The sequence below is a fragment of the Chinchilla lanigera genome, unplaced genomic scaffold (assembly GCF_000276665.1).
Source record: "Chinchilla lanigera isolate Chin_1 unplaced genomic scaffold, ChiLan1.0 scaffold00018, whole genome shotgun sequence".
NCBI classification, from domain to species: domain Eukaryota; kingdom Metazoa; phylum Chordata; class Mammalia; order Rodentia; family Chinchillidae; genus Chinchilla; species Chinchilla lanigera.
In genome coordinates, this window is record NW_004955419.1 from 11,240,192 (window position 1) to 11,253,188 (window position 12,997).

General features: G+C 38.9%; 1 protein-coding gene across 4 annotated transcripts in view; it reads left to right on the top strand.

The window, feature by feature from the left end:
* Astn2 (astrotactin 2) overlaps nucleotides 1–12,997 on the top strand; it is a 901,354-nt gene that overhangs the window by 753,992 nt on the left and 134,365 nt on the right. Inside the window, exon 20 of one of the 4 annotated variants that reach the window (XM_013513260.1) lies at nucleotides 2,691–2,865. The exons of the other annotated variants lie outside the window; for them this stretch is intronic. Coding sequence (XP_013368714.1) covers nucleotides 2,691–2,695 — 5 coding nt within the window. The 3' untranslated portion in view covers nucleotides 2,696–2,865. Of the gene's footprint in view, nucleotides 1–2,690; nucleotides 2,866–12,997 lie in introns of those variants that run through there. 4 annotated transcript variants of the gene reach the window in all.

The following is a 12,997-nucleotide window of genomic DNA, read 5'->3' on the forward strand; positions in this document are numbered from 1 at the left end:
TTTCTTTCTTTCTTTCTTTCTTTCTTTCTTTCTTTCTTTCTTTCTCTTTCTTTTTTCTTATGTTTTCTCTCTCTTCCTTCCTCTCTTTTCTTTCTTTCTTTCTTCCTTTCTTTCTTTCTTTCTTTCTTTCCTTCTTTCTTTCTTTTTCTCTCTTCCTTCCTCTTTTCTTTCTTTCTTTCTTTCTTTCTTTCTTTCTTTCTTTCTTTCTTTCTTTCTTTCTTCCTTTCTCTCTCTCTATCTCTTCCTTCCTTCTTCTCTTTTCTTTCTTTCTTTCTGTCTTTCTCTCTCTCTCTCTCTCTCTCTCTCTCTCTCTCTCTCTCTCTCTCTCTCTCTCTCTCTCTCCCTCTCTCTTTCTGTACTGGGGACTGGATCTAAAGTCTTTATATTGAGCTGCATCCCCAGTTCTCTTTAAATTTTGTATATTGAGACATGGATTTACTAACTTGCCCAGGTGTTACTCAAACTTGGGACCCTCTTGCCTCAGCCTCCCAAGTGCAGGGTTCACAGGCATGTACCACCAAAGTTGGTTTATACTCTTATATCTTCCTGAGTTCTTAGGAAACTACATATTAATTCTGTTCCTAAATTCTATATTTCCTATCTCTTCTTCTTTAGCAGATTATTTTCACCATTGTTTAAATGTTCTAATAAACTTTTCTTCCTAAAATAATGAATGAACATTCCATCTTCTACCATGCTTCCAGGTGAGAGTGTCTGTCTACTTCTCTGTATTCCCATTGCTTGATTTAAGCCACCCTTTATTTCTGTAATCACCTGCTAATTAGTCCTTACAGTGATTCCTTTTACTCTCTTTTAGTTCTTAGTTCTACAGCCAGTTACCATTTAAAATGTACTTTTATCATATCTAGTGCCTAACACAGTACCTGGCCTACCACATGTACTCAGTAAATATTTGATGAGTAGGTCTGTGAATTATAATTATGGTGGTCCAAAAGATGTTTCTTAACTTTTTGTATTGGAAACTTTTTGATTGGTCTAAGAAAGCTATGTATAATTTTACTTACCTACCTGTGTTAGTTCTCAGATTACTAGGACAAATCCCCCGACACCCACAATTTAAAGAAGAGGTTTATTTGACTCAGGGTTTCAGAGGACTCACATGGTACCAAGGCAGGAACCTCACAGTGAAAAAGCACAGCATGATGAAGCTGCTTAGTTCAAGGTGCCTGGGAAGCAGCATCAGAGAGGAAGGGGCCAGGGACCATGCCTGACAGTGTCTCCAATCCTTTTGGCACCAGGGATGGGTTTTATGGAGGACAGTTTTTCCATTAATGGGAGTAGGTGTGGGAGTTGGGCAGCTGGGGTGTGAGGGATGGTTTTGGGATTATGTTTTCATAAGGAGCATGTACAAAGGGTTCAGGATGTTATGAGAATCTAATGCCACTACTGATCTGGTGGAAAGTGAAGCTCAGGTGGTGATGCCAGCAGTGGGGAGTGTGTGTAGATGGAGATGAAGGATTTCTGATGAGTAGGTCCCTCACTGGGGTTTGGGGACTCCTATGTATAGTACCTAAAATCATGCCTCTATCGGCCACCCAGTCACACCCATGAGTGTCCTTGGAAACTCTCAAGCCAATGGAATGGATATAATTAAGCTTTACCATCGCATTACCTGTGGTCTTCTTTCTACTCTTGATACTACCAGTTCTCTTTCCCATTTTGACCTATGCACTCAGGTGTCAGCTTAAATGTCACTCCTCTGAATCCTTGGATTGGATTTGGCCTCTTTTTGGACATTGAGAACTTATAGTATTTTATACTTTTCATGGCTTGGTAATGTTTTTACAATTATACTGAATGCATTTTGTGTTTTCTTTCATTTTAAAACTGTATTACAGTAAAATACACATTGCTATTAATCCCCTTTGCTTTGAATACTGTGTGTATTTTAATTTAAGAGACAGGGGACAGGGATTTAGTATTTGCTTTTCTTGCTAGAATGTTAGGTTCTCCAAGGTGTAGCTATAAGTTCATCTTTTCTTACCAGTCTATCCCCAGGGCCTAGTATAGTGTCACATACATGGTAAGAACCCAATAAAATCTGAAGTGTGAACAGGAGTTTACCCAGCTTGGAGAATTGCTTAAGACACTCTCAAGAGTAAAAGATTCCTGTCAGGCATGGTGGTGCATGCCTATAATCCCAACTACTCAAGAGGTTGAAGCAGGAAGATCACAAGTTTGAGGTCAGCCTAGACAATTTAGATTGTCTCAAAATTTTAAAACGGTTGGGGATAGACCTCAGTGTTGGAGTGTACTTGTCTAGTATGTACAAGACCCTCATTTCAGTGCCCACTACTGGAAGTAAGAAGAGTATAAGTTTTATCACTGTGGCTGCTTTATGGAGGATGAACTGAAGAATCTGTTAATCCATTATCTTATTTTTTCCACCAATTAATTCTTCTTAGTAGAAAAGAAATATTATCTCCATTTATAGATGAGGGAGTTGAAGATCAGGTTTGTGAAGTTCATAGCTGAAGATAAAACTTCTAAGAAGTGGGACTAAGAATTGATTGTGTGTCTCTTGTCTATGTTTTTTTATTAATTAGGTTAAAAATACAGGTCAAGTGTACATCATGATCACATTCATCCTAGGGAGTTTGTACCTGTATATGACATAACTTGAATCTTTTTTTCCTTTCATCTGTACTTATTTGAATTTCTTTCTGCAGTGTAATCCAATCAAGAGCCAAGAAATCACTGGATCTATGGATTAAAGATGTTTGTGTGATCTTTTCTGTAGAACCTCATCAAGCCGAGACATTACTATGTGTAGCATCAAGGTATGGACTAGTTAGTTAGTGCAGTCTTTAGGACTAAGGTTCATTTTCTACTGCCCATCTGAAGGGATGGGTAGATGTGACTAAGCAGAGGTAGGAAAAGGGATAGTATGAGATTGCTGAGAAGAAAGAAAACAGAAACAACTGTCAGGTCCTTCCCACCTCTATAACATGGGGAGGTGAAAGAAGGTAGAATTCTCTGCTAAGCCATTATTATTTGACTTTTTAAAATGTTAGTTAATTAGTTCTCCATTTTCTCGGATCTGCCCTTGTTTTCCTCCCCACAAGAGCCACACTACCTATGTCTGTTATTACTTCCTTACCATGCTTTCCTGCCTCTGATCTTCTCTTATATTCAGTTATCCTCATGCTTCCAGAGTCATAGTTGTCTATTTCCCAAGACACATTCCCCATATGAGAATGACACCACAGACAGAAGAATCAGAATTAACATCAATACTTCTTAGCATGGCTGTGAGCAGCATATAAAATGGTATGTGGTGTCTGTGAATTACCTGGCACATGGAGAATAATCAATAATCATTCATCCTTTTCCTTTTTCCTATCTTCTCCTTTGAAAATGGATCTAGTGCTCTTGCTCATCTGCAATAATTGGCTTTAAACCAGAGTTAGAAGGCCAATGGCTGCGTAATGTTTACAAATATTTGAATAAGCTACAACCTTTGAAATTTGGAAGAATGTTAAATAAAAATTTTGATTCTTGGTTTCATTTAAAGAAAGTAGGTTCTGGAAGCCTTAGTCTCAAGTCCCCAAATGGTGTGATAGACAGAAGGGTTGAATCACAGCTCTCACTTAAAATGTGTATAAACTCTGGCGTGCTGTAGTCCCACTCTTCTGGAATTTGGACATCCAACTCACCACATTAATTTATGTTATCCATTTTGCTTTGTGCCAATTTAAATGTGTTACAGTTGCCTCTGATGTATGCAAGGGACAGAGAACCTCTTCCCTTGAGATATTCACCATATACTGGAATATTTTTGTCTTTTGTTTTGCCCATAAGATGGGTAGAATGTTTGATCTGACTGTTCTAGAGTAACAAAAATGCCTCATTAAAGTTGTTTCCATTTTTTGAATGTTTGTCATGTACCCCACAAGACTTCTAAGGCTGGGAGGCTACCTCCTTAATTCTTTATTAGATTATTTATCTTTTCCTAGCAGAGTCTGGCTTAGAGTAAAAGCTCAATGTATAACCATTATATGAGTGCACTGTATGATTAAAGATGGTGCACTAAACTTATTTAATCCTTTCATTAATTCTAAGGTGAAGTTACTATTTTTATCTTCATTTTCACAAAAGCAGAACCTGAATCTCCGAAGTAGCCCACTTCGTCACATGCTTCTTAGCAGCCTAAGATGTTATGCCCACATGACACTTAACAGATAAGCCAACCCCCTCACTATGTAGATAAGGAAATTGAGTCTTGGAGGTCAAGGAATACGCCCTCAGGCTCCTGGTGAGTAACATGATCAGCACATAGGCAGGGTCTCCCAGGTTGCAGTTCAGTTTTAGTTTCCTGTACCAAATGCCTCTGGGAATATCGAGGCATGGATTTCCCCACCAACACTGTTCCTGGTCTTCATAAACTTCCTGCAATTGATTTCCTTTTCTCAAAGCCAAGCCATCCTGCATCCTAAGGCAGCGGTTCTGGGAACATCCTTACAGTCACCCGAGATGAGGTCAAAGAGCTGTACTTACTTTAAACCAAATGCCACAAGAAAAACTCAGCTTTCTGTCCTGCTGTGGCCTCACCAAGCCCAGTGGGAAAAGGTGAGAGTGAAGGCCTCTGGAAAGAGAGAATTTGGTTATTAACAAAAATTGAGGATGAATTTAGAACAATTATCGGCCTTGTTGTAATTGCCCATTAATCCACAGTTGTTAGGTTTCTCTCTGTTCCCCTTTGCGTACTGTTAAGCCATCTAAAAGCCTCAATATGAGGTGACATCCATAATACAGCAGAGCTTTCCAACACATCAAAGTTCCTTACAATCAAGGTTATAAAGGGCCTTTTACCATCACAGGACATCTGGACAGAACTCTAGAGATTACAGCTGTTTACCTAATGTCCTCTACCTACCCCTCATTGCTTACACAGACCAGTAAGGAATAAGACTCAGAGAAAAGAAGTGACTTGACTGAGGTCATTCAAACCTTGTGAATATAATTCTGTAGATCCTAGGAGATATTCCTGCCCTCAACACTGACCAGTCAAGTGCCAGAGACTCACAGTAACTATGGCTTTGAATTCATGCTCTGATTCTTTAAGACTCCCAGGCAGCAGACATCCTTTGGGAGCATCTCCATTCTGGGGGGAATTATATCCAGCCAAGGAGAGTACCATTTTCAAAGGCCAGTGCTGGGGCTATAGCTCAGCAGCACAAGTTCCTGCCTGGTAAGTGTAAGTTTCTGAGTTCGATTCCCAGTGCACTCCCCAAAATAATAATAATAATAATCCAAAGGCCAGGCAGAAATGGAAAACATATATTTTAGTAGGCAAGAAGATACAAATTCTTCCCTCTAGCCATCATATGGGATACTTTCCCTTATATTGAGAAAACAGTACAATCTAACCCGTGTTCCTTTTTAAGTTTACTTTCAGATGACTAATTTAATATGTGGAGATAGGAACAATATTTGTCTACTTTCTCACCCTCAGACACATCAAGCTGCTTACTTGTATCCACCTCCCCTGCTTAGAATTCTCCCTTTTCCTCCCACCCTAATTTCTTGCCTTGCCAGCTTCTTCATAGAATTTAGACTTAATCCTATCTCCACAGAAATGAGAGGTATTTCCTTACCACTCAAACATAATGTTGCTTCTCTGTCATTTCCTGTCACACTTCCCTGTATTACTACGTGCATGTCACTTAATTTTGAAATTATTTCGATGTCCCATCTGTTTACTTTTTGTTTCTCTGCTCCTTTCTTTTAAATTAGCTTTTTGGAGGTATATTTGATGTGCAAAAAATAGTATACATTTTATGGATGCATCTTGATGTGTTTGATTGTATGCATACATTCCTTTTACTATCACCTCAAGCAAGACAAACATGTCCACAAATTTTCTTTTCTTTATGTGTTTGCAATACACTTAACATAACATCTATCCTTGTACTGTATTAAAGTGCACATTTCCATATTGTTAAATATAGGTGCTACATTTTACAGCAAATTTCTAGGCTTTTTCATTTTACAAAACAGAAAATTTATACACCATTGAAAAATAATTCTTCACTTAACCATCACCCTCGCTGCTGGAAACCACCATTCCATTCTTTCCTTTCTAAATTTGACTATTTAGATTATTTATATAGTTTGAATTATGCAGTATTCATTCTTCTGTGTCTGGCTTATTGCACATACATAATAAGGTTCAGGTTCATCCGTGGTGTTTCAATTCTTTTTTAAGCTATATATTGTGTATGTACATTTTCATCCATTTACCTGTGGGTGCTACTTGGGTTTTCCTCTATTTTGACTAATGAGTGTAATACTACAATGTGCATGGGGCTGCAGATACCTATTTGAGATTCTGATTTTAATTCAAGTGTTTCACACAGAGTAGGCAAACACTCTACCATTTGGCTACATGTTCAGTTTGAGGAAACTCTCTGTTGTTTTCCCTAGTGGCTGCAACATTCTACAATCCCACCAACTGTGTATAAAGATTCTACTGCTCTTGAGTATACGATCAATGTGAATGAGAAAAACGCCTACCTCATTCTATGCTGCATTCTTATGAACAAAATATAAATTATGCTATTATCAGAGGTCATGAAAACAAATAGTCACACTGCAATTAAAGACTATAAAGGTATCTAATATGAAGAAAGCCCAACCAAGAGAAATAGCATGTTAAGCACCTACTCCATACCAGGAATTCTAGAAGCATTGTGAGAATTGCAAAGCTCTTAAAGGAAAGGGAAAGAATTCAGTTAATTGATGTCCCCCCAAAGCCTCATGGAGCCATAAGTAGGGCTTTTTCAGAGGTGGCTGAATGTAGAGTATGTGAATGATTCTTGGTACAGTGCTAGAGTTAAGTGTGCTAGGATTAAGGGTGGGTGATTATCAAATCACTCCACTGATTGGTTTGGCACTGACTTAATCCTGGTAGCCTGATACAATATAAGGGACAGATGAGCCTTTATTGTCTGCAGCCTTGCTTGCTTTGCTACCTTATGTCTACTATGAACTGTTTCTCCTCTCTTATGCCTGTCTGCCATGCCTGTTTTAGCACCAGCCAGTTACGGACTGAAGCCTCTACAAACTGTGAGCTAAATAAACCTTTCCTCCTTTAACTTTGAGTGGTGGATATTTTGTCTCAGCAATGAGAAAAGTAACTAAGATATTTATTACTTATGTACTGGGTTATCTTATATAGTCATCAAAATTGTTCTGAAAAGCAATTATATCTTCATTTCACAGATGGGAAAACTAAGTCTTCGAAGTATACAGTATATGTACATGTACCAACTCCCCACATAATCATTACATACTGTAAACATGTACTAATAAGCAGCACTGAAAAACAGGAAACAGTCTCTTGCTTAAAGAGCATATAGTTATTAAGGATTTTGAAACTATTTCTTACTCAGGAACCCATGTTCTTTACTGCTGCTCGTAATAACTTCCAAGACATCCCTGAAAGGAGAAGAATTATTTTAATGATATAAAGGAGAGAAGAATGTAATGAAAAACAAATAAAAATCTAGGGGCATCCTTTTGATAGGGGGCACAAGGGAAATTGTGGCCCTGGGCATTGTTTCAAGGCAGGAATCAGAAGCAACATGAGCTCTGGTCCAGAGGAGTCACATCCTGGGCCAGAGGCTGCCGGTCACCATGTTTCATGTATTGCGTGCACATGTCCCGTCATCATGAGCTTGATGAATCATGCCTTAGGAAGATCAGATTTGCCTGTGCTACAGCAGCTGAACTTCTCACGGGAGCTATGGGTTTGCGTAGTGGAGAAGCGGGTAACAAAAATGAGATCCAATGAGTACGTTCAACTAACTGAACCTAAAGCAACAGAGTTAAATCACTGTGAGTGAGACTGAACTTTCCAGGTATTTTTCACCTAGAATCAGCTACACAGGGCTCAGTCTTGATGATTATGAGTTTGTATGTGGAGCTATTCTCCATAGGTTCAGTCAATACTAGAAGTCAATTTTCAGATGCATTTCTAACTAGCATCGATTATTGGTCCTACACACAACAAAAATATCAGAAACAGACCTAACTGTAGTTGAAGGGGAAGAATTTTCCTTACTTTGTTTTATTTTATTTTCATTTTGATAGTACAAAAACAGCCTGAGCAAGGATTAGGGGCGGACAGTTAATTTGATAGCTATGCATTAGGGTTGGATGTGAAGAGTGATAGCATAAGAAGATGCAGGTAACACAGGTGTGCGTTTACAACATTCTTACAGATGCTTTGGCTATATTTCTATTTGAAGGATGCAAAGATGCTTTGCTCACTAGGACTATTATTTGAAGTTTGCTACTTCTTCTGAGCTGAGCTCATTCTGGTAAACTGAGAGAGTTCTTATGTCATCAGAGAAGGGCTTGGAGCAGAAAGTAGAAAAGCATACCTGGCAAATACTTGAGGTGGAAGGTGTCAGTGTAGCATAGCACTATATGAATCTGAACTCACACCAACTTGTCCACTGCCAGTGAGGCTGAAATCAGAGTGAGGAATGTGCAGAAACCCCTAGGGTTCTCTCACATAGTTATTCAGAAAATAAATTTACTGAGCAACTCTATATGCCCAGCATACTGCTACACTCACGTAATATAAGTAGAAAACATGATAAATAGTATCTCTTTTCTTTTGTAGCACTCAGTTTGGAAAAAGAAACATAAAAAAATGGACAGCAGCATAGTAGTATGGTAAAAGTGAACCGGGACTAAATAGTCACAACAGTGCACAATGGAAGAAGAATTAGTTTGGTGTGGGAACCTGGTATTCTTGGGGACCTTTATGGAGAAAAGTAACCTTTGACCTCAACCTGGAAGGATGGCAAGAATTTCAGCAGGAGAAAGCAATGAAGAGGAAGTTCAGACAGATGGAAGTAGATAGAGAGAAAAGCATGAACCACAGAATGGAGATGGAAGTGAGATGCCCAGAGGAGCATGGTATGAGATAGGCGGGAGTTTGTGACCAAGGGAAAAACCTCAAAGGCTGTATGAAGCTATCTGGACTCTATTCTTTGGGCAGTGGGGAATGATGGGAGAATATACCTTCTCATTCTTAGTCAGGAATGACTAGAGGCAAGTGAAGAATCATGGGTGGTTTTGGTTGGGAGTACACCCTCTCAGACTTGGCTTACTTAGGACCTTGGCAGAAGAACAGAGGATCTAATTTGGACAAGTGGAATCAAGGTAAAGATATAAAGCAGGTTAGCTCCCTCCAGACATTCTCTGTCTTTGACATCCACATGGAGAATGGCATTAACATTCTACCCCACCATCCGGGACAGGTTGATAATTTTTATTAATGTGTGGCCTAGTGAGTTGATTCAGCCTTCATCCATCAAACCCTGCATCATGCCTTCAACAGCGGCCCACACCCAGTGCCTCAGAAGCCCATATATCATGCCTCGAGGCAAAGAAGCAGATTTCCTTTTATCTATCTTGCAAAAGCACAGATGTTTGGAATGTTAGTAAATGCACCCAGCCTTCTCTGGGGTTCAGGCACAGTTTCTCCCTGGATGACCTCCTTGGAATCTTTATTCCCATTGCATTCCAGGCAGATAAACTCTTTTCTTGTTCCTTCACTCAAAGGCTGCCTGTGTCCCACTCTTTCAAGCCCATGTGTCATGGGCAACATATTTGCAATACAACATCTGCCATGTCCCAGATGCTGAGGCCGTTTGCAAGGCAGATATTCATATTAATCAGCATCTGAAAATTTTTTTGTTGTGACACTCTGATGCATGGCTCATGTCTACCTGTTGTCATCTGAAGAAGAAAGGCACCATCATGAAGGGCAAAAATCCATGGACTGTGGATTGTAGGAGACCTATTTCTTTTTTTTGTTTTGTTTTGTTTTTCTCCGGTACCGGGAACCGAACTCACGACCTTGCACTTGCCAGGCTTTTGCCACTGAGCTAAATCCCCAGCCCCAGGAGACCTATTTCTGCAGGGTTGTAAATCCCTATGTGATTTTGGTATTTCTGTCTATGGGATTAGTTTGTCTGTCTGTGAAATGAGTTGGCTGAGTAATGTGTGAGGCCTTTACGTTTCTAAGGTTTGATGTTCTCCAATCGTTTGAAATTTCCTTAAACATATGGCATTCATACAGAAAAGAGCAACAACAAGAAATGTAGACCTTGATGCATTGTCTTGAAGTGGATACAATCATGTGACCAGTATCCATATCAACAAACCAGATATTACCAACTTCAAAAAGCCCCTCCTGTACTTCTGTTCAGTCATAGCCTCTTCTTGAGGTACAATGCTGTCTTGATTTCCAATTACAGGCATGGATTATTTTTTTTCTTCAAACTTTATTTAAAATATAATATAATATGCATTCCATTGTATCTAGCTTCTTTCATTTACCATACTGTGAAATTCATTCATCTGTTGTTGGACAGCATTTAAGTTCCTTCTGCCTTGTTTCCTCCTTTTCCTCCTCTTCCTTCCTTTCTCCTCCTCCTCCTACCTCCTTCTCTTCTTCCTCTTCTTTTTTTCATTTCTTTGGTTCTTAAAGAAAGCTGCTGCTTTAAAAGTTAGCAGTTGTTTTTACATATAAAGATAGCAAGTTAGCCTACAACCGAGCTTTTCATCCTGGGAAAGCTTTGTGAAGGGGTTTTCTTAGTTACATAAAGTTAACACTCATAGACTATTGGAGGGGGGCAGGAATCAATTTTTGGATTGACCAAAGCTGTCCCATTGAATAGCTCCCTCAGCCAGTATATAAAGGTGTTTGGGAGCAGCAGTGTGAAATTGATTGTGGAAGATCTCCATCTCTTTCCCTTGTGAGTTTTAGAGTCTCTGAGTTTTAAGATTGTCATAACATTTAGGGACACTGAGGATGAGAGAGGATGAAGTAGGATGGGTATATCTGGTTGAAGACTGTGATTTGCTCATATCACAGTAGAAATTACCTGAAAATGAGGAGCAAAACATAAACTACAGAGACGGAGACTTGGAAACTTAAGTTTGGCTCCCTTTAGGGAGTAAAATTACTCTTTATGGAAGAACCACTGTGATTTCTAGAATACTTTTTACCTAATACCTCCACTTGCACCGTGACTTAGTATAGAGCCAAGCAAAACTGCTGTTTTTCATAGTAACATCATGTGGTAGAAGCAGGAATTACAGGCAAAGAAGACTCACTTGGGAGGTCTGTTGCAACTTTCCCTTCTCTCTCCAAAGAAAGAGAGATTATCTGTGAGAGAAGGATTGAATTTCTCAGGATTATGTGCTGGTGACTGAACTGAGGTCTTTATGCATGCTAAGGTTACAATCTACTGCTGAGCTATACCCCTAGCTCTTGCTTATTTTGTAGGTCTTAAATTTTGGCAATATACAATTAAACAAAACTAAGTCTTTCAATAGAAGATCACAGCTTTTGACGGATCTTTTTGGATTTTAACACTAATGTTGGGAATTAAATTCATTCTAAGCACAGATGAACTTTTTGCTGTCAGTTACAGGGAAGGATTTTCAATGACCAGTGGCATTTTAGGATCCTGGAAAGCAGAGGGTGGATATTTTTGGCATTGTTTATGTCAGTACCTCATTCTTTATTTGACTCAGGTTTCTGGGTGGGGTTTTAGTATTGTAGGAAGACTCTGGACCTAGACAACAGTCTGGCCAGTTTCCCCTCAGGATGCTGTAAATGACAGGAAAGAAATAATACTGGTAAACTTTTTACAGCATAGAGATGGAAATAGAGTCTTCATATTCTTGTCTACATGGAAGTATAATTGCTCCAAGATTAGAAAAATAAGAGAAAGATACTGAACACTGAAATGAGCATAAGCTGCCTCTCAATAAGATCTTGTTTAAAAATGCTTGTTTCACAGTTAGAGCAGTCCTATAATATAGAATACACTTGGACTTATCTCCTAGATAGATAAATGGAACATCAGAAATGGAAAGTGATTTAACCAAGGATGTATAGCTAATAAGAGGTATAGCAGTACCTGACTACTAAGGATCCCTGCTCTAGTTGCCAACCAGACCCTCTGTAAGAATATGAAATAACCACCATCAACCCTTTCCACAAGTTCTAGAATCTTACATCGTTATATCTAGTGTATAAGAAGAAGAAAACTAAAATCTACAGATGGCAACATGTGTGGCCCAAAATTAATTGCATGACCCGTCAATGACAGAAGTCATCCCAGTTTATCTTACCCTAAGTCCACACTAGGGTCCCTGTTACTAATTGGCCCTCGTCTGCCAGGCTGAGACTTGGAATGGTTTTGGTTTTTAAACATGGCCAGTTGATTTTAGGAAAGTAGGTTCCTTCAGGTGTGAATTGGTAGCCTCTAGTTTGAGAAGTTGCTGTTGAATTACTAAAATATTTAACTTGAGAACACTGCTCTTTTTAAAACGCTAAAGCTCTATCAAGATTGTATCCATAAAGGTTGCATTTTTGAATAATTAGCCAAAGTCCAAAGACTTTCTCTGAGTAATGACTACCATTTACTGGAATACATCTGTACGCCAGACACTGTTTTAAGGACATAAAATATACCTTATCAAATACTTGTAGTAATTCTGTGAACTAGAAGTTGTTATGCCCATTTTATTTTATTTTATTTATTTTATTTTATTTTATTTTTGTTTGTTTTTCTCCGATACCAGGAACCGAACTCACGACCTTGCGCTTGCCAGGCAGGCGCTTTTGCCGCTGAGCTAAATCCCCAGCCCCAGTTATGCCCATTTTAGAGATGAAACATACTCAAGAGAAATCACTTGTCTAAGACAGAACAGGAATATGAACCCAGATCTAGCCAGCTTTCTCAGAATCCTTGCCCTTTCAGATATGCCAGATTTTTCAGTTACTGAGCTGGAGACCATTGTTGTTGGAAGAGACTTTTAGATGTTATCTAAGTAGCTTCCTATAAGCTCTGATTTTATGAAAATGGAAATTAAGGTCCAGATAAAGAAAAGGATTTATTTATTAAGAGGAAGTTTTTCACACTCTGAATTAACTTAATTG